Source organism: Echiichthys vipera (genome assembly GCF_963691815.1).
Source record: "Echiichthys vipera genome assembly, chromosome: 3".
Taxonomy (NCBI): Eukaryota; Metazoa; Chordata; class Actinopteri; order Perciformes; family Trachinidae; genus Echiichthys; species Echiichthys vipera.
Genome location: NC_139828.1, coordinates 14,434,960 through 14,457,727, shown reverse-complemented (window position 1 = coordinate 14,457,727; position 22,768 = coordinate 14,434,960). Strand labels below are relative to the sequence as shown.

General features: G+C 41.8%; 1 protein-coding gene across 1 annotated transcript in view; it reads right to left on the bottom strand.

Moving 5' to 3' along the window:
- The window catches only part of fbn2b (fibrillin 2b), a 68,253-nt gene extending 47,151 nt beyond the window's left edge, over nt 1-21,102 (bottom strand). Inside the window, exons 1-6 of the mRNA XM_083911063.1 lie at nt 20,973-21,102; nt 16,968-17,296; nt 7,730-7,812; nt 7,368-7,475; nt 1,443-1,538; nt 273-368 (exon numbers count right to left, since the gene is read on the bottom strand). Coding sequence (XP_083767189.1) covers nt 273-368; nt 1,443-1,538; nt 7,368-7,475; nt 7,730-7,812; nt 16,968-17,146 — 562 coding nt within the window. The 5' untranslated portion in view covers nt 17,147-17,296; nt 20,973-21,102. The remainder of the gene's footprint in view (nt 1-272; nt 369-1,442; nt 1,539-7,367; nt 7,476-7,729; nt 7,813-16,967; nt 17,297-20,972) is intronic.
- Between the last annotated feature and the right edge of the window lie 1,666 nt (nt 21,103-22,768).

Genomic DNA, 22,768 nt, shown 5'->3' with positions numbered 1-22,768 from the left:
TCAAAATGTTTTCCCTCCTAAAAAGATGTGTAAACTGTGGGTTACTTTACAAACTGGCACAAATGAGGTATTAATAGCAAAACAAGACCCAGGTTGTGTAAAAAAAAAATCAATTCCCTGTACCTTGTTTCAGCGCCCTTTATTTTTCCCCCAGAAATAACAAGCAAAGACGAGTACCAGCAGGTCTCTATCACAACTATACAAACTGAGCTGACAGGAAGACAGTGAAGAATCATAACTGTGTCAACACAGCAACGAGGATGAGCACTCACCTCTCTCGCACTGCGGGCCAGTGAAACCGTAGACACAGGCACATCTGTTGGGCCCGATGCAGCGCCCGCCGTTCTGGCAGCCATTCTCACACACAGCTACAGAAGACAGAGAAGAATTCGCAGAGTTACACACTTCCCCCTCTCTCTCACTGACACACAAATGCATCTCTCATAAAGCTTCAAATGACTTCACCTTTTAATCACTTGCACCACCAACACAAACACATACTGTATTGTATATTTGTATTACAAACATACGCATTTGAGCATTTTCATTGATGACATCATTTCTACAGCCAATAACACTGACGTTATTCCCTTAATAATCACTTTAAGCTCTTCTCTAACTCAAAATCAACCCCAATGCAAACCTTAAACAACTACAGTGCACTTTGTTTGACAATGTATTTGACAATATAACTCGTTCTAAGCATACAGTGTACTGGGTTTCTGATTGGTCATTATTCAAGTGAAGGCCGGAAGAATAGTCTTAAAGGGGACAAATCATGCTTATTCTCAGGTTCATACTTGTATTTTATGTTTCTACTAGAACATGTTTACATGCTTTATTGTTTAAAAAAACTTTATTTTTTTATTCATGCTGTCTGTCTTAATATACCTGTATTCACCCTCTTTCTGAAACGCTCAGTTTTAACATCTGTCTCTTTAAGCATCCCCCCCCCTGTAAAAGCCCACTCTGCTCTGACTGGTCAGCGTTTCCTGGTTCTCCATATCTGCGCTCTCTGCATCTTTGCACCGTCATTGTATCCGGGGAATGACGATAACGGCACTGTAGCTGCAGTTTCTACCTATATAAAGTTTAGTTGTGACATCACAACTGTACAGAAGACACAGATTCTGAATACCGGCTGTGCATTTCTCTGTGGATTGAGCATTTTGATACTTTTAACAGTATTTATATATCACCACGACCTGCTTTATAATCAAGACATTACAATCTGACTTTTAACAATAAGGATCCTTTGTGCAGCTGCTGCATTCTTAAGTCCAAATATAAAGACAGAAATATGTGTAGTTTGTAAGTATAGTAAGTCTTTTAAAGTGAGGACAGTTGCAGGATTTCCATCACCTTTTCATCTGGCTGAAGACATTTGGTCCTTATAACTATACAGTCTAGCAGGTGACACAGTGCAACCAGATTTCACTCACGCTGTCCGCAGTGGCTGCCTGTGTAGCCCTTTGAGCAGGAGCATGAGTCCTCTGCACAGCTGCCTCCATTCATACACCTGACGTTACAGGACTGAACTGTAGGAGAGAGGAAGTAGAGAGAGAGAGGTTATGGGGTGGGATGATAAGTAAGAAGGGCACAATGAAAGATAAATGTCAACAGATACACTTTCAAGTTGATCAGGCCTCCACATATGATTGCATCAAATAACACGAGCTGCGATATAAACACAAAATGAACAAGATCAGTAACCTAGCGCATGTGCTTTGAGTCAATGACTATATGTTATTAAAAAGGTTTTACTCAAAAGCTTTCAAAACCTCGACTTTTGGGAAATCAAATAGGAGAATTAATCGATCGAGTGGTAAGATTTCTTCTTTACATTATTAATCCATCAAAAGCACTAATTTGTTTCCCAACACCAGTGACTTTCCCAACCATGGCCACTTTAACACATTAAGAAGCCTTTTCCACTTCAGTAGGGTTTGCACAACGCGGCTGTTTCTTTAGCAGCTTTAGATGAACAGACAAGGCCTAAAGGCTCCCAGGCCCCAAAACCAAAGCTAATCAAGCAGAGGGGAGGTAGGCAATAAGTTGAGCCAGCTGTATGCTACAGTCAGTCAGTCAGTCAGTCAGGAATTTGCTGAGAGGTAAGGGAAACTGGGTGAGGGGGGAAGAGAAGTATGGTACAATGGTAAAAACAAAAGGATGCACTGAGGAGCGACTTTAAGGTTTATTAAGGAAAAGAAAGAGAGTAACTTTGAATAGTGGGTGAACAAACAAATGCAGGTATAATCTGACAGTCTCAAACACGTAGCAGCAGCTCTCATAAAGGAAACTAATTGGTGTTGCTGGCAGACAGCAGCTTTCTGCTGAGCCAGCCTTTCACCGAACACAAGAGGACAGAAGACACCTACAGTGCTGGATGGTAGAGAACTGTATTGTCCTATTGTTTCCCTGCCTCCTCTACTTTCTTTTATCCTGGCTCAAGAGGATATTTTATTGTCCTTAAGTCTCCCTGTGCCTATATTTTTTTCCCTTCCTTTACCATTCCCCAAGCGCATTTCATGCTCTTCAGTCTGTAGCGTAATCGCAAGTTCAAAATTAATTTCCTCTCCCCCTTTCTGTTTATGTCTCTTTCTCTCTTTAAGATTTCTGGCATGCAGAGATGTGCAGCAGAGGGGAAATGACTGAGCTTCCCCGTGGCTGAGGTTGTCTAATGAGACTTTCTGAGTTTGCACACTTGCCAACAGCAGGCATACCAGTCACTGTAATCCACCCACTTATTCTGACTGTACCTAAACACACTAAATATGACTTCTGTGATTCATGATAAGTGAATGTACTCCGAGGTAGCTTTTCATTGTGATCCCCGAGCCTGTCTCACTGACAGATTACACAGGATGGACTTCAGTTACATGAGTCAAAGCCCAATAGCACGCATCTTGGACGTAGATCTGTGTCGTTTCATTAAATACAAGGCAGAGGTGAAATCCACTGAAACAAAGCTTTTATTCGCTCAATAATATTTAAATGCATCTGAAGTCTAGAAGGAATTCCAGTTAACTTTCTCATGTGCAACTTGGCAGACCCTATGTACAGCTTTGGCAGAAACAACTTCTTGTCTGGATTGTATCTTATGGCAACATATGGTGATAAATTAAAGCAAATAGTTTGAGACTCTGGGGCAGGCTGGGTTTATAGGTCAGTGTACTAGTGCGTTGTCTCTCTCTTTTTTCTCCCTTTTCTCATTTACTCTCACAGGGATGGGTCAGGTGAACGCTGGGCACTCTATTGACTCTCTTTCTCCACTCAAGGCCAAAAATAGGAGCAGCGATGTGAAGCCTGAATAATGATTGCAATGAGTGATTTCAGTTTACCGTGCCATGTAACAAACCGTGGAGAAAACTGTTCCAGCATGCTGTAATGCAAACTCCCTCAATGTTGAGGGCAACTTGGGTAAACTCTTCCCACAAACACACTGAGTGTCAAGAATATATGGGGAAATATTTTTGGCTTGGACTGGTGGGAACGGAGATGTTGCAGTAAGAGTCTTTAAGTCACTGATGCTGGAGAGATGGAGAGACACTGAAGACACCATGTGTACCAGGTGTCACGTGTTTTCTTTGCAACAGGGACCCGACAGGCGAAGGACAAGGACGCAAACTAGCACTTTTGTAGACAGAAGAAGATGATCTCAATGGTTAACCTCGGCTCTCGCTCCCCCTCCTCATGGCACTTCGTCCCCCTTAGGTGAAGAGAGGTGGTTTGCTCCAATGACCTGTGCCTGGAAAGCTACATGTGTAGAGCAACAGGGTTGGGGGATGTGCATGAGCATGTGTGTGTGTCTTCCAGACGTTGAGCAAAAGGAGTTGGGTGTAGGTTTGCGGCACCACAATGCACCTCTGTACTCTGGTAGTGTCGTCGGTGAGCCGCTCACATCTGGGTGTTTTTTACGAGAGGCTGCGAAACACAGGAAGTCCAGGCTTGTGTGTTGAGCGTGTGCGTACGGTAAATGTGTGTCTGATGGAAAACTGAGGAGCTTTATAGCTGTGTTTTGTCCTGGTTTACACACACCCCGAGAGACCAGTGACAAGTCAGCCTCAGTTTGGGCATAGATGGATGATGTAGTGAAACAGAAAGCTGCATGAGATTCTGGCGAAGCAGGTTTAGAGTGAAATACAAAGATTTCTTTCCATTCTAGGAAACTCGCAGTCCTCCAACTTAGTACCTCACACACCATCAATCTTCTGGTTAAATAAGACCCATTTATTTTCTTATATACCTCATTACTTTGCTGTCAAGATGGACTACGTTGAAGTGTCATGGCTTTTAATTAAAAAAGGCCTCTTTCTGCATTCCCAGGACTCACTAGTGCACAGTCAACAGCCAGTGGAAGCCTGTCAGTCTAAAGACAGCTGTTTCTCCGCATTAAGGCAAGAACATCAATGGTAATGATTTTGTAATTATGGTTATGGGAGGACAAGGTTATGAAGATGACCCTGTACGATCCTCAGCACAGCTGCTCTGCCCTAAACTGTGTGTTTATTATTATTACAAGGGTGACTTTCAGCGTGAACCTTTATAGTCTGGGAACTGACATGTAACTTCAGGTTATCGGTAAATGCGACCCATGCAGTAATGTTGCTTTGGCTTGCTTTTTTTTCTCATTTCTATTTCTGGAAATGTGTAAAATTTCTAAAGGTCTTCCAGGCTATCCACAGAAACACATGCTTGTATTGTTCAAACAGCAAAGATTCCAGGAAGAGCCATAAAAGAAATCATAGGCAACCATCTGTCTGGACACAACATAATCCCAGACACGTGGAATACCATGTAGAAGATCACAAATCTGGTGCTCATTTATTTAAACCTATTTTGCATTCCACAGGCAAGATGTGAGACATAAAGATGCTATCTTTAAAACAGCGAACCAGGGTGCTAGAATCAGGCTGTATAATTAAGGCAGAGGAAATTGACGTTTCCAAACGTATCTCCGAAGAACTGCAATTTGTTTCCAACTGCACTGAATTATCCTGTTAAATGATGGACCCTCTCCAAAAGCTGAATTTGGGAGTCAGCACGTTTGGGAAGACGAGGTCTGTTGTGAGGGAGGGTTTCTTCTCTTGGCCTGACCCAAAGACTCCAGGAAAGATAATGTTGTGAAAACAGCTTTCAACCTAATAATGTGTTACACACAAGAGTATTTCTCTGTGGGAATTCAATTCAAACCAAAGTTTTATTACTAAGCATCAATGACTCGTAGACAATTGGAAACATCTCTCCCATATATAACAAAGATTTAGACACCACTGAGGGCTGTGCATTATATGCAGGACAGTGAAGAAAAAAAACATTGCTTTTCATAGTTTAGTTATAGCTACAGCTGGAGGCTAATAATTTAAACAAGAGACTGCTAACTTTTACCAAATACGGTGACCTCCACAGTTACTCACAGCATTCACTGATGGGTGTATGTTAATTTCAGGCCATAAAGCTGTTTGACCTCAGACATTCATGAAAGCTGCCACAGGATGATCTTTCGCAGTGACCCACTATTGAAACACGCTTCTCATAAACTAATCACAGAACAATAAGGCTGTCTCTGATAATTCAGATTATACAGTATCTCAGTAGCTTCCTTCCCTGCCTATCCACTGCCTCTAAACCTATTAAAAAAAGCCACCATAAATCCATGCTGAAGAAAGCTGAGAAGCTCTCACTCTACTTTATCACTTTACTCTCTAGCGCCATTCCTGCCCCTAAGGAACATGACTTCATAGTGCTTGCCAAAGCACTGACTCTGCAGGAGATCTGTGTATATCCTACCATACAGGTCAGGGGCTGTTTTTCCTCCACCCAACCCTCCGTGCCCTTCCTCTTCCAGATCCTGATTTACACCTCTGGGTCACAGCCAACTGATACTCAGTGTTTGTTAGTATGAGTGTCTGTATATCTGTCAGTGTGTGCAGTTGTGCAATTGAAAATGTGTGTGTTAGCGAGTTTAACAGAATGTGAGTGTATGTAAAAGTTCTGGCAGGGGCCAGGCGTGTCTGACGAGCTGACTTGCGACTAAAGCAGTGAAGCTGAACACATTGCAAGCTACTAATACACACATCGACACATACTTTGCATACTCCCAAAGTGGTGCTTAGCGACAATGTTTTCTGCATGTCCGGCACATATTAACTTCATATTTAAACCCTGCACACACTGCACTAATCTCACTAAGACAAACGTGATTTCACACACTCTACATGTGCAATAAAACACCTCGTTCTGCTCCTGACACACACACACACACACACACACACACACACACACACACACACACACACACACACACACACACACACACACACACACACACACACACACACATCCTGAGTCTTCTGTAACTAAGCCCAGTAGACTGAGCTGGGGCAGCCAGACTCTCTCTACTTTAATCCTGACAAACCCTGTGACCTACAGGCAGTAGAACAGTCCTGGGACTCTACACTAATATTACACTGGCTACAGTACTATTCTGGCTCCCATGAGTGAAGTGTGGAACAGTTACATTTGGAAAAAAGCTGAGCATTTGGATGAGTAGGAACTGAAACTGCTCAGTGTAACAGGCAGTATCATTTCATGGGGAGTTTGGGCCACAAACTGGACTTACATTGATGTAAAAGGGAGTTTAGTCACTCTCCACTGAGTTGAAACACTTCGCAAACAGCTTTTTTCCTTTGGCCATTAGGACTCCTCCCTCTACTCCCCTCCTTACATACCTCTGACATGCATTACCATGACAGTCTGCTGGTGCTGTCCATTTATGTACTTGTGCTGCAGCGAATGACGTACTGTACTGACTTGTTTGTTTGGCTGATACATTAAACAATATATCTGAGTTAACAAGGCTGATGGGTATCTGCAGCAGCTCAAGGTGTTTAAGATGGTTGGCTATTTGCGCTATTTTGGCAGAAATATGCTTATTTGCTTTCTGTCCAAAGTTAACAAAATCCATCCGGCACCTTTAAAGTTCATTGATTAACACATCACACCCCATTTGATTAATCTATACAAAAAAAAGTGTAAAAACTATAATTTCACATTTTACAGGGGGTTATGTGCCATTACATTCTCCCTCTCTTGTTAGGTCTAGGTAAAGATTGGGGTAAAAATATATTTGATACGCAACTTACCTTTAAATAATTTACTAATTTTCTGCTCTTGAAGTGACCTTGATCAAGACACTGAATTCCAAATTGCTTCTGATTTGTCAACGTGAGGGAAGAGATGTAAGTCGCTTTGGATAAAACACTCAGATAAATGTATTTTTTTTTGTCTGTTATCCCCTTATGATGGAGTTTTGTCTGATGAAGTTCCGTTACAGTATTTGCGTGATGAGTGGTACTGCTACTGACCTCCCCCTCCTCCTCCTGCTCCACAGCTGGGAGAGAGCTGGCCATTTGAACAGGTGCACATGTTGGGTCTGGAACAGAAGCCATCGCCACATGAATTCCTGCATATTGCTGGAGAGGAGAGGAGAGGAGAGGAGAGGAGAGGAGAGGAGAGGAGAGGAGAGGAGAGGAGAGAAGAGGAGAGGTGAGGAGAGATGAGTAGAGAATAGGAGAGGAGAGGAGAGGTGAGGAGAGAAGTTAACATGTTAATTAATTGTTTTATGTCTTCAGTCATACACAATGGGTTATCCCACTGCTATTTATTATCGTCTCCACAAGGCTTTGTGGTATCATATTAAAGAGGATTAAAGGATGGAGGAACTTACGAACAATACACTGGTTCCCTCCCGGCAGAGTCTTCCAGCCCGGACAGCAGTATGAATGGAAGCGGGAGCCACACACATTGGGCCTGACAGAGACAAAAAAGAAAGAATAAACCAACTCGCCACTGACCCAGACCTCACACACATTAGTAAAACTCCTAAACAAATACACAGTTATTTTCTGAGCTGCCCAAGACCTGCATGGCCTAGGCTTTTAAAGTAAACAAAACAAACTTTGATACAAAGCCTCCTCAAGTGATGGATGGAGGTATTTTCAGAGAGGGGAGGAGGGGAAGGAAATGCAAGGGGCCTACAACGTGAGAAGCAGGATTTTTGTTTTCATTCAAGGCTGAATTTAAACTTGGAAGGACAGGATGTATAAAGTCCTCCTTTCTCCCAAATTCCATGCCTGACTGTCGTGTTCTCTGGCAAATATCCAATCCTGCTCCCCATCCCTACCAAGCCCCTCTCCCTCAGCTCGGATTCTTATTGGTGGAGAGCCTGCAGAGACCTTTGACACTGTCTGACAGATGTAAGAGTCATCACAGCTTATGGAGCTCTTGATTAGCCTGACAGGTTAACCACAAAGATTTCCTCTAAGGAGATGGCTAAACCACATCTAGAGATGACTGGCCTCAGCTCTCTCTCACACACACACACACACACACACACACACACATACACACACACACACACACACACACACACACACACACACACACACACACGCACACATGCAACAGGAGTGAGGTTTGCTGCAGCTGCTCAAACTAACGTTAAGAGCACTTCAGTTTTTATCTTCCATGAATAATTACACACCTACTTTTAACTCAGTTTATTTGGAAATAGAGTAAAAGTCTCAACAATGCATCAATCCTAAAACCAAAGTCCATATCCTACAAGGAAGTGTGCATGAGTCACTGTGTGCACTCAAGTGAAATACCCCAAGACGCTGCATAGAGCTGTTTAACAAGCTGAAGGGATTCCAACTATGCGGTGGTACTAATGATATCCTTGGTGACCTCTCAAAGCGTATAATGACGGGTATATCTGTGGTCATCTGTGTTGGTGGTTAGCTGTTTGCATTTGCCGATGGCATGACTAAAAATTGGGGGACCACAACTTTGTTAATTGGGATAAAGCTTGATCCAGATGCTCATGGTAAAGTCATTTGCCACATCTCTTTAGTCAACCATTTCTGTCCCCAAGACATAATGTATGACTATGAGATTACCCGGTGAGTTTTTAAGACGACCAAGGACAAGTTAGAGAAGACAACAACTTATCAAAAGGATACACCAGGGATTTGTGAAATGTTCAGACTTGGCTTTGACGTGCGTTTTGGATGATGCAATCATACGTGGACAATTTCAATTATGTCAGTTCACATCATGTCCGTGTGTGAAAATCAAATGCGTAATTTTCAACCAACAGGAGGCAGCACACCTGTGCCTACTCTATTGGAAATTAAAATAAAATACTGACAGGGTCCATTTTTTGTGTCAAGTTCCAGGCAAACCAAATGCCCAATATTGCCACACATAATATATCTTTATGGGCTTTTCAAAATTTTAAGGCATAGTGGACAAAGCCAGCTTACACATGGCAATTGAGAATGCTACACTTGCCATGTGTGGCTCAGAACGCCTGAGCAAGATGCGGGCAATCGCATCTAAGTGCGCCCTCAATGGGAGCACTGCATTCACAGCTGTACTCAGAGCTGTGAACTTGAAATCCGCTCACCCATGACGCATGTTAATCTCAGTCTGAACACGACCTAAGAGATATTCTGACTTTTAGTCCACATTATGACATTTCCCATGATGCAACTAAATAGCCTCTTTCAATCGAAATAAAAAAATGGAAGAAAAAACTTCTCAAGTTCCTCCTACGTGAGACAGATGAACTTCCTCTCCTCCTCAACAGACCGTATCCGTAGTAACCTCAGGGCTGTCACCAGCTGGGGTTTGAATCTTTGATGGATGGAGAGCAGAGCACACCTCCAACCACATTACCAGATGGCACAGGGAAGACAGAGGGACAGACAAATAGCTGGGCAAGCAGACGAGAGACATTTATGTAGGTTGATTTAATGGTCAGACAAAGACAGGAGATAAAAATAAAACAGGAAGGGGAGAAAAGACAGGAGAAGTGAATTCTTTGGAAGATTCACAGAAACTGAAAAAGCAATTGGGTTTTAGAGAGAAAGTGTGAAGAGACCGAGAGGAAGACAGGATGGTGGGAAAGGAACAGGGGATCAGTGGGAGGGAAAGCAAAACAAGTTTATGTTGAGAAGAAGAGGAAGCAGGAGGAGGAGTGGGGAGCGGAAAACAGAGATATGGAAACGAAGGAGAGAGCAGCATAAGCAAGAAGAGGCCAGACCCTTGGCGGGGGTTGAATTTCTGGGGCAAACACACAAACCAAACTGAGCCCTGAAAAAAAACCTTCAGAAATGCATGGAGCAAGACGTTAGCATTCCAACACTTAATGAGCAGTGAACCGAACATCATCCCTGATCTATTTCTCAACACAGCGTTGAAGATTTTCCACAGTTACAGACCAGGGGGATGACAATATATGGAGGATTATAGGGGTTTGACCCTGAGGTACTCTGGTTTGTTATTCTTCCTTGCTCTCTCCCTCTCTCTCTCTCTCTTTCTCTCTCTCTCGCTCCCTCGCTCAGTCTTTTCTCCAGGTCAATGCCTGGTCTATCAAAGAGAGGAGGCTTTAGACTCTAAAGCCTCCTCTCTGTGACAGACCAAAGTCTACCAAAGTAGACTAAAGTTTAGAGGATGAACTGAAGTAAAAACAGAATGAAAGACAGCCATAAAAAAGCAGTTTAAGCCCCAGGGGTTTTCCTCAATATTGAAATGTCCCACTGTTCTGAGAGCTCAATCTAAAGGCGATTAACTCTTCTGTGGCCATGTCGCTGCCTTTGAAGTCGCCTCCCGGCCCGTGAATTGCTCGTTAACTGCCATTAATAGTAATAAAAGGAAAATGGCTGCCACCTCTTCCCAGGGGAAATATTAAGAATGAATGCAAAAAAGGATACTGTAGACAGACTTCAAAGTCAAAGGGGGGGGGGGGCAAATGTTCAGACATGAAGTGGGCCAAATCATTACGTACGGCATCACAATGTGCATTTCTTGTAACTTCAAGAAACTCAATTAATTAGATTCATTTTTAGAGTTGAACCAATATGTCAAATATATGCATCTATCTATCCATCTATCTGTCTGTCTGTCTGTCTATCTATCTATCTATCTATCTATCTATCTATCTATCTATCTATCTCTCTATCTATCTATCTATCTAAAATAAACTTTTTGGATCATTAATCGTTTCATTTTTGAAGCAAATATGCCAAATATTCTCAGGATTTCAACTTTTTAGATCTGAAAATCTGCTGCTTTTCTTTGTCATAACATAGTGAAGTGGATATAAATGGGTTTTGGACTGTGGGTGACATAAAACAAGCAATATGAATAAATCATGTTGGAAATTCTAATAGACATTTTCACAAGTTTCTCTCTTTTGATAGACAAATCAATGAATTAACTAATTGTGAAAATGAACTTCTGATGAGTAGGGTTTTTTTGCAATGGGTTGTACAATTAGAAAAAGCAAAATCAACAAGTCATGCAGCTGTAGCCTGAGGGTCATCTTGCCTGTAGGAATCTACAGGGTTCAAAGGTCAAGGCAGTTCAGAGCAGCCGGCATCCACTGACCTACTACAAGGAAGGGCAGCACAAGGCAGGCATGGAAAAAGTCTACAGACAGTCCGTTTCCATAAAGACAAGACCAGAAGTTCACAGCTGTTAGGGCTTCGGGTCAGTTGTCTGTGTCAGTGTATGTGTGTGTCAGTGTACTGGTCACAGGTCAAAGGTCATCTGCCTGCTATCTGACCCCTTCAGGAAAACTCTTATGTATTGCTGCCCCTAGGAACACCTGGGCCTGTTGCTCTTCTATCAGATCTAAGAGTGGGGATGGTAAAGAGATAGTTTGAATTTATTTGAAGTGGGGTTGGATGAGATATCCATAATTAGTCAGTGTATTACCAAGCCCCACAGCGACTACCTGGTTGATCCAATAAGGAAGTGCCAAAACTGCAGTTCTCCGAGTGGCCACTAGGAGTAGTTTGCATAAAAGAGCAATTTCTCATAGACCCCCATGTTAAATAGGCCATTTTCACAGCATATTAATATTATTTAAGGCCTGGTATAAAAAACATTCTTGTCTGTATGTTTAGGTCATATCTGCATGACAACACTGAGGGGGTACACATTTTCTTACCAGGCTGGTTTCTATTTTATTGGAGGTTAAAGTTTATGAATAATTAGGGGTGCGGCCTCTTAAGTGACAGCAAGCCGCTGGCTCTCACTGCTCCTCTGAGGTATACGTCAGCCAGATGGACTCATCTCCCTCTGCCCAATGTCACATCAATGCCCTTTTTTGGTAAGAGGAAATGAGGCGGAGTCAAAGTCTGACAAGATGGCGACTCCAATGGGCTAGTATGATTGGATCGAGTTGAGAGAATGGACCCCGACTGGTATGCTACGTCCATTTTTTATACAGTCTATGTGTATTACCTACAGTAGATGGAAGTCTGCATGCCCCCCAATTTGGAGAAACAGGCTAAGAAATGTACTGGTGGGGATAGGAGCACACAGCAAAAGTTATTTTAGCTACCCAAAAAAGGCCCATCTAAGAAATATCTACACTGATTAAAGTTTACGCTATATTTCAAATATGTTTACTGTTTTACCTTGCCGTCAAACAACCCTTGAACTGGAGCCATTATATCCATCTGCACTCCTTCAAAGCCACCGGACTCCTTTGACAAAAACAGTAATTTTACCACGTAGGACACAAAAGTTGCTTGTCTACCGCTGCCTTGATCAGTTAGTTTGGTTGTCTTATTGTGTGACTCAAAAAAAAACTTTTTTAAAGGGTTAATTCGGAATTACCAAAGTACTTATGACAGTGTATATGTCCAGTAGGTACTTTCCACCTCTGAGATGAGGAATGAAGGAGAGCAACAAGAGAAAGAGATTGAGTGAGAGATTGTTGGCAGTGTAACAGAGACGGACACTTAAAAAAACCTACAGTAAATTACTAACTCCTGGCAGACAACAAGATATGCAGCTGTATAGCACAGTCACTTAAACTGTGGTCAACCACAAACCCCAGACAGGATATACGTTCATTGTTCTGTTTGTTAAAATGATGCGTCGCTTAGCAGAAGTAATTGTCAACCAAATACAGCTCTGTTTATTAATAATTAGATTATGTAATGGTATTATGTGTGCGAATGCAAAATTGTTGTATGTATGTCAGTGTGGGCAGAGACGTCAAATGTGGGAAGTAAACTGATGACTAAATCTTTTCATACAGTCTGACATTAAGTAGAAAGCACTTTTTGAACGGGCCACATGCCAATCAGCTGTCCCAGATAATCCTTTCTTTACAGCTCAGTCTTAGCCTGCACATACAGTAAGCATGAAATGCAGACACATAAAAACCTAAAATGGAACCCAATGCACATAAAACAGAGAGGGAAACTGGCAACTGTTCACTTATCATGAATATAAATTCTTTCTTGAGCTTCTTTCCTTCTTCTGTCCTGAAATACAGATACTGCAGGTCTGAGGTAAAGAAGTTTCTCCTGTGACATCCATTCTCTTTCAAATTAGGCATACGCCAAGGCAGACTGTAAAAGGAGGACCCCATCCAGGCCATCAGGGTGGTATTGACATTATACTGGGAGGGACTTGAGTGGCTGAAAGTAATTCTCTGCTTTGGGGCTGACTGTCTGCCAAGTTAGCCAGCATCCAAGGCGTTTCTCCTCAGCAGAGCTGGGTAAAGCTGGGCCAAGCTGAGCTAAGTTAATAAGGTGGGTGGCTGCAAAAAAAAAAAAGAACTTGGCTGGATTCTTTATACTCTAACATACAACAGATATTATTAAACTATAAATATTCAACTATATTAGTTGGGCATTTGAAGGCAATTAAGACAACTCATAAGCAAAAACTATCCCTCTTTGTCTCACACTTTCCTTCTCTCGTTCTACTCATCAGACGGTCAATCACCCTTCGAGTAAAGCCGGCCCACCAGCCTGCCAGCCCGCCAGCCCGCCATCCCGCCAGCCAGCCAGCCAACTAGCCAACCAGCCTAAGGTTTGATCAGATACCGCCCTTGAGTGGACTGATGCCAGGCTGCAGTGTGCGGTGGGAGCCAATAAATCAGAGTCAGTCAGCATCAGACACAGCACTACCAGAGACAGACCAGGGTATATGGAGTTCTAGCCAGCAAATAAACAGTGCACTCCAGCCCAAGGCCAGCGTAATGACCATCATTAACCTAACTTCCCTCCATCTCCCACACAGAGAATCTGTGAAACACATACTGACTTACTGACAGTCCACTGTGATCGCTAAAACTTTTAGATGAAAGCATTACAGTTAGACACATGCCTAGGTTTGCACGTATAATAGTTTGTTGGGGTGAATGAGTTGACTTAACATTCAACAACTCCTGTGTAAGAAAACACTTGGCCCTCACGACTAAGCAAAGCCAAAACACTTACTCATCATGTGATTTCTTCAGAGGTTCGATGAAACGTGCTCACAATAGATTACTAATTTTACCCGATTCCAGATTAACTGTGATCTTTTTCAGCCAACGACACTCAAACAGTTACTGAAAATAAATTCAACACATTAGACCTATTTACTTTGGCCAGCCTGCCGCAGTAGATGGGAGGTGGTTTAAAGTTTCTGAATAATTCCAGTGACAGTTCCCAGGCAACACCTAGAAATCCAAAAAATATAATCAAAAAGATCTCAGACATTTTGTCAATTAACTCTGGTTTGTGGTACTCATACTGGCCTGGAGCCCAGCGTGGAAACAGCTCTGAGTTTTTGTGATGCTATATAATCTCATCACCTATTTACTCTGGTACACAAAACTATCACTGCATGAACCTTTCATTGTGAGCACAGCAGCGCTTCCCGAGCTTAACAATGTAATGGAAAAAGTCTGCAGGCTTTAGTTACATGTTCTCATGAAATCACACACATCTTGATGGGAATACAAATGCTATTGTGCAAGATCTCCTGGTTTCCTGACTCTCTCCTCTGGCTGCTGACTGTCTGTTCGACAAATGAATGTGAAATATTGTTCAGTCAGATCATATTTTTAAGTTTTGGGTTCAATGCCAATGAACTCATTTGGGGTTCAAGGAACATTTGATGGGTCAGAGAGGTTAACTCTGGTGGTTGCAAACAGTACAATGGACATTGGAGTAGACATTTTAAAGGGCCTATTACTCTCATTTTATGGTTCATACTTGTATTTTGGGTTTCTACTAGAACATGTTTTCATTTTAAAGTTCAAAAAGCACATTATTTTATCATACAGTCTGTCTGAATATACCTGTATTTACCCTTCGTCTGAAACACTTAGTTTTAGCGCCTGTTCCTTTAAGCCACCCTTCCTGAAAAATCCCAGTCTGCTCTGATTGGTCAGTGCTTCCAGCTCTACTGCATCCCTGCTCCTGGCATCTCTGCAACGTCATTTCAGCCGGGGAATGACTGTAGCAGCACTTTCATAGTTATAGTTGTGACATCACAACTGTACAGGGGTCCTGACGGCTCGTTTAAAGACAATTTCTGAATATGGGCTGTGTGGATTTTCTCTGTGTATCTTCACACTTTTACAGCATTAATATAGAACCGCAACCTAAAAGCTTTATGATCATAGTAATGGAAGCTTAACTTTTTTACAGTAAGGGTCATTTAAAGGACTACCATGTTTGCTAGGTCTGGTATAAAAATGTTTAAAAATGCAGAGGGACAGTTTTCTTTCTTTTAATATTGACAAATTCCTTCCATATTAACCAAAATGGGTGACAAGCCAGACAAATCTATTTCTATTATGCGGGGGGGGGGTCATCACTGAATATGTTTTTAGAGAAAACACCAGTTCTAGGACTCATGTGAGCTGTGCGACTAACAAGTCAGAACTGAACACAATCCACCGAGTTGAGTTAATTCTCTCTTTCTCTCTCACTATCGCTACCAACTTCTTCTTCATCTCATCTCTCATTTACTCATGTGCTCTATTTCTTGCATACTTGTTCTGCCCTCTGTTATTCTCTCTGCTGCTTTGTCACCTACAGCAGTGAAACAAATGCCCCTTTTCATACCCCCCTCGGGTGATACGAATACCTCATTTCCTGTGGCTTGGCACTGGAGGAACCATAAGCTGGGACAGATGGGAGTCTGATTGGAATAACTGATGCAGACACTGAGAAAACGGGCCCCAACAAAACATCCTTTGTTTTTCGAGAAGTGGCGAAATATACAGTGAAAACTTCTTTGCTGTACTGACATACATCCCACATGCAGATTCTTAGTGTTTAGGTAACAAAGTGAAAGAATTGGACTGCAGGAGTGAGAAGGGACAGACAGAGGAAGGGGGGGGGGGGGGTGTTGCAGCTGGTGAGAGGTGATCCTCTGTAGTTCATTTCCCTGGATACTCCCCACATACAGACAGTCAAATGAACAACACCTTTAAAAACATACACACGTATGTATGTATCCACACACACACACATACACACACACACACACACACACACACACACACACACACACATTTTTCCTGCCTCAATTTAAAACACTGGTGCCGGCGATCTCCCCACAGCAGACATGAACTACTTTCTCCAGCTTAACTAATACACTCAGCGGAATTTAGGTCATGCTTTTTCACTCATCATCCCCTCATGAGATGTATAGAAAGCTGCTTTTCCCTCCCTTTCCCATGAAAATGTTGATTTTCTGTAAATACACTGGGAGATTTCAGTGTGGCAGGCAGCCGGTTAAGGTCGAACATGTGCTGTTTTTGCGCAAACAATGTGGTAGTATTCAGCAGCATAATTTGGTATAAGGCGAGCTTGGCCTCAGCCCAGAAAGCACAGCAGTTGAAAGAGAGCTGCCAGGAAAGCAAAGGGGGGAAGCCATTTATATTTTAAACCTTGTCCAGATACAAATACTCTGAGCTGTGTATGCATAAACCAAACTTAATGCACTTTTCTCCTTTTCAGAACTCTTCTTATGAATGCTTCTACAGTATAATATGAATAAAATATCAAACTCTATTATGCATTGGGATTTGACAAAGTCAGTGACACACACACCCACACACACACACACATATACACACAGATTGTCATCCCTACCCTCTCAGTGTCTCCTGGCCGCGGCGTCGAACCCGCTGCGCCTCTCTCTGGTCCACAGTGCCGGTTAAGCGGCTGGCTTGGAACGGCCCATTCCCCGTTTCACCACAAGCCATATGCAATGCCGCAAGACACATTGCCGCCCATCCCAGCAGCACCTGGGCCAGCTTGCCGGATCCCATTGGTCGGTCTGGCTATCCCTCCAATCGTATTATCTCCGTGTTACTTCTTACTCTCTTTGACTTTCTGTTCACTATATGGACCCAGGCTGAGTGGAGGGATCTAGACCTCGATCCAGATCAAAAGTCCTGGTGCGCACTTCAGAGTAGGGGCTAGACAGAGGAAGAAAGGAGACAAAGTTAAAGAAACACTCTGAAATACAAAGGTACTTGTCAAACTTACATCGAGGTCGAAAGTGTTTAATTTCATCTGACACAGTGGTTCCCACGTGCCCCCACAGCCCTGTCAGACAAGCTCATGTACACCCTCATCAGCACCATCACTCATGTTTTATATGTGTTCATCCAATCAAAATGAAAGAAGTCTCTGTCTGTCAGTCTGCCTGTCTGTCCTTCCATTTTTCTGACAACCTTCTGTTCGTCCATTACTTCACACTTGGCAGTATTGCTGAGAACAAAAGGTAGTGCGGTGTCGAGTGCAAGCTCTTGAGATCTACGGGACATACTTATTCTCGCTACCTTCAAGAACAGATGAAGAAAGACAAACCAGAAATGTTACATTGTAAACCAACTCACACATTTCCAGCATCAGCTACCATTGACTTTGAGACAAGGGAACCGGAAGTGCAAAAAATGTTAACTTATTTCTGGCTTTTAGGACTCAGCCCTGCAGCCCTCTGTTGCTCAGGACATAGGGAAACACAGTGTTGAGTGTGAAAGTGTTAGTTGCATGTTTGTATGTGCATGTTCAACATGCGCCTAACACTTTCACTTTCTACTTCTTATTTTTTTCCTGTTGAATAAAACAAATTATACCTGCTTTGAACTGTTATTTATAGGCTCTGGACAAATTAACGTTACGGTTGGAGGAAAAAATGAAATGACCTGCTGTCAGTTCATCGGTCAAGTCTGTCGTGAGGATATTCATGATTGAGATATGAGTGTTTTTTATTGCTTTCCGTGATTAAATAAAAACAATTATCGTCGCCTGCCCACCGCTCCAAACATGCCTATTTGAATGGTAACTGCACTCTGTGATTTATTAACTGGATTTTTTTTTTCAGACAATTGAATCATCTTTATCATTTGTAAGTTAGGCCTAGGCCTATTACTTTGAGTGACAGACGCTGGACATTTCAACCATTTATCAGTTACTTTTAGCAAAAGCTAGCTAACTATACATTGTTACTTCAGCTGTTCATTTGTTACTTTTGGTTAACTATTTCAACTATTCATTTGATACTTAAGCTAGCTATTACGACTGATTTTGTATCACTTTTAGCTATCTATTTCACCTGTTTTGCTTGGTAACTCTCAATTTGCAACACATGATTTTAATGAGAACTGACTCAGGTTGATTGGCAGCTTACTGATTATTCTAACGAAAGTAGTTTTTCTTTTTATTGCTTTTCACATACCTCCTGCAGAAGCACCCCCAGGGTACAAGTATCCCTGTTTCGGAATCACTGATCTAACAGACCAAATCAATTTTCGCTTTGTGAAACAGCTCAAATCATTCTCATACGTTTTCCAACCTAAAAAAAGATTGTGAAGAGGACACGGTGCAGTTCTCTTGTGAAATGGTTAGCAATGGAATTATCCACTGATTTGATTTTTCTGTTTGTGACATGCTTGGTGGTTATATTGAGAAAAGAGAAAACATATGAGTTGGGGGGTGAAAAAGAAGAGCATGCGAGGAAATAACAGAGACACTTAAATCCTGACTTCCAGCAATCTGTTTTCACTATACTGCACTTCAAAGCAGTCTCATAAGTGGTTTATCACTCCACAGACACCAGATACTGTATGTAGTGACTACACACTACAGAGAGAGAAGTCCTAAAGTGATTACAGAGACTTGTTCAGTGTCAAAGATCCAGTGCTGTTGGATATTATATTGTCATTAAGAGGGATTATAAACATATTCAACAAAAGAAGCAATGAAAACGTGTCTAATTATTAGTGAGACTATTTTGCCCCTCACTCTCATCTCATATATATGCAAACTGTTACAAGGCGTCATACATAGGCATTGCTTCAATTTAAAGGGTCAGAAGCCAAAAAGGTTGCAAATTACTGCTCTAATCACAGCCTTGTGCCTAGAGGGAGCCAGAGAAAGAGAGAGAGAGAGAGAGAGATAAGGGTAAAGATAATCAACCAGGTCAAAATGTTTTCTCTCCATCAAATACCACAATCAGAGAAAACACAGACCATTTACTCATCCATGAAAAGGCACCGAATTAAATTACTCCCATTGTTATTCCGTGTGAGTTATGGGGTCTGGCTTTCTAAATCAAATTATTTTGGATCACCCCACGCATAGCTCATATAGTCTTGCAAGCGTGCTCTAACTGCATGAGTGTAAATGAAACTGAAAAACATCTAGAATCCAACTAAACTGGACAGCCGTGAGGTTTATTTTCTCTTCTCCACCTCATTATAGACCACAGGTTTAAGAGTGAACTGTGGGCCCCTGGTGATATATAACCTCAGCGGACAACCACATTATATATCTGGGCTGGACAATGAAAAGAAAATAAATATGGCCCCGCATCCCACTGACTCTCAGATTTATTTTGAAGGAGGGTGAGAGATATATGTGCAATGAGCTCACTCAAGCATCCAGAGAGAGAAAATTGATGGCAAGACAGCGACTAGACAGAAAAACAAATACTAATGTTAACCTAATTGCATGGGATTATTCCATATTACATTTTTCTTGTTTTAAGACAAAGACAAATACAATGATTTAAATGTGTGTACGGCTGCCACAATTTTGATGTGGCCTATTGAAACTGTAATGGTAAACTATTATTACGACATTCCAAAGACAGGCGTATGAAGCTTCTTAGGGCTCGAGTTATTAAAAAAACTTATATAAAAAAACAATATTTTTCTACTCAAACACGACAAAAAAAGGCTGGTTTGAGCTGCTTGCAGTAAAAAAAAAAAAGAAAAAAGAAAAGAGAAGAAGAAGGATAAGAAGAAGAAGTGAATGGAGGCGGGATCAATGCCGAACAAAAGAAATGCCTGATCAATTACCGAGTGGGAGCTCTGCTGAGCACTTCAACCGTGCTGTCAAAATGACGCAGGTCCAGCCTGCATTTCCAATTCATCGACTTATCATTGGTGCGCAACATGCAGTTCAATTCTGACTGACACAATATTTATTAGAAGAGTGATTTTAGAAGTAAAACCACAGCTTTGCATGCCGTAATATTAGTTCAATGTAGTTTTACAGTTAAATAAGTTGCATGGAAATGCACTTGAGAAACACACGGCAGGTCCATAAAGTAGATATAGATCTACAGAAAGTTCAGGTTCCACACTTTAAAAGTAAAAAAAAAAAAAAAAAGCAATTGGCGCAGCTGCAAGTTGACAGAAAGACAAATATGGTTATTGCAGCAGTGAAACGAGCTCTGGAGGGTCACCGCAACTCAATGAATGGAGAAAAACGCAACATCAGCTCCTTATCGCTGAAACACAAGCTAATCCCAGATGGGAAAATAGGTTAGGACACTTTTTTAAAAAAATGGCAAATCTTATCCCAAAGTATGAAAACTCCAACGGGGCGAGCAATCAAACTGTAAAACTTGATGCCTGTCGTTTTTTTTCTTCCTCCATGCAGTTTCTCAAAAAGCCGGTGAAAGGTGCGTCTTCACCGCTTAGGAAAAAATGTTACATTTCTGCATCTACATTTAATTACTTGAGCCCTCTCTGTCTAACACACATGCACAGACAGATACTCCCCGTGAAACAATAGACACAATCAAAGCCATTGATAACTTCATTGAACTACAGTCAACATATCACCAAATGCACACAATACCTTGCAACAATTGGAGTGCCTTGGCGTCGAGGAGCCCAGAGTCGGAATTTGAGACAGGATGTGTGCCCCAGAATGGAATATTGAACTATAGCCTTTTGAGAAAACGAGAGAAGTTAGGGAAATGCCCTGTTTGGGAGAGGGGAGGGGACACAAGAGTGAGGCAGAGACAGAGGGAGAGAGGGGGTAGTAACGGACTGCAGGACAAACCCACATTCCTCAAGACTCCTAGAGTTGTTATAACAGGGGCCAAGCGGCCAAGCCTTCACTCTGTGGCTAACACTGCCTCACTATCATCACTCGGCACAAAAAAAAAAATTCAAGAAAACGGTGATGAGACAAGCGTCTTACCAGAGTAGATGATCTTGGATGATTGCTGAGCAGCAGTTGCATGAGGAAAATGAGCCAATAAGGACATGTCAATAGAACAACTAACATTATGCACTGACAGGTTAAGAGGTCATGGTGGTTCATGAGTAAAATGATAGAATAGACTGTGATTATCATATTTTATGGTCATTTAGCAGAAGTAATATGTGAAGTCTTTAGCTTGACACACTTCTGTTGTTAACAGGACGTGTTACTCTGTCACATTATGTCAAATGTACGCTTGCTATTCAAATAATCCTGCTATTTACTGCCTCGGCCCACTGGTGCATGTGATTGACACATCCTTGTGCTTTGTTGCCACAAGTGCTGATAGGAAGTTAACATTGAGAGTGAGGCCATCTGGGTGGTATATTGGTGAGGACAGCTGAGCACATCTCAGATGTTTCTGCCCACTGCGCTGATTTCACTCCTCTCAACAGAAATAGTTAAGTGCAGCTCCAGAAAGGGAACTCTTTTAGCTAGAATAAACCGAAACAGTAATGGTTGAGTTAAAGTGCCTGCTCTCAACGCAATGTCATTGTTACAAAAGGTAATATATGAATCAAGTGAAGACCACAGATACTCAAATAGACTTTAATTTCATATGAAAATAAAGGTGGAGTCTGCGATTCTAATCCATTCTATTGTTTGTCAAATTCAGTGAATATCATGCACTCCTGTAGCTGTCTGTTCTTGCTGAAAGAAATTCTGCTGTTTGTACACAGCCCTGGCTCTGTAAATGGAATAAAAACAAAGTGCCCCCCCCCCCCCCCCCCCCTTTCTATTGCGTTCAGAAAGGCAGTGGAAACAAGAGGGACAGTAAATCTGCCGCGCGCTGACATTCTGAAGGAGTAACAACAGGAGGGACGTATTTGTTTGGGTGTTGAGTTCAAATATCAATAATCTTTCTCCAGAATTGCTGACCCCACCTTTAATCTGACTTTATCCATCATCAAATTGTTGCATATTCAGTGTGACATCTATCGACGAATATGAGTTACTGTCCTGAAAAAAAACGTTCCACTACTTTCCACAGGACATAAACATTTGTGCTATTGTGGGATTTGATGAGAGATTGTGAAGAAAAACATCTGACAGACAAAAGATAAATGTTTAAGAGCCTGACTTAACAACATCTTTCCATTTCCTTTTGCTACTGAACCTGTAAAAATGGGCTCTATAAAGTATCACTCCAATACCAAAGGTGTTTTAATGCTTCCTATCAAAAATAATAAACTTCTCCATACATCCAATATTAAAACCCTTTAAAGCCTGAATACTCAACAAGTGAACACAAACATCACAACTTTATAGTGAAAGAAACAAATAGAAGCAACATTTTAAGGCACAAAAAACTTTTCCAGATAGTTGTTAGCACCGTCAAGCCCTCAAACGACCTCTGGAGAACCACAAACTTTCTTAGGAGGAAA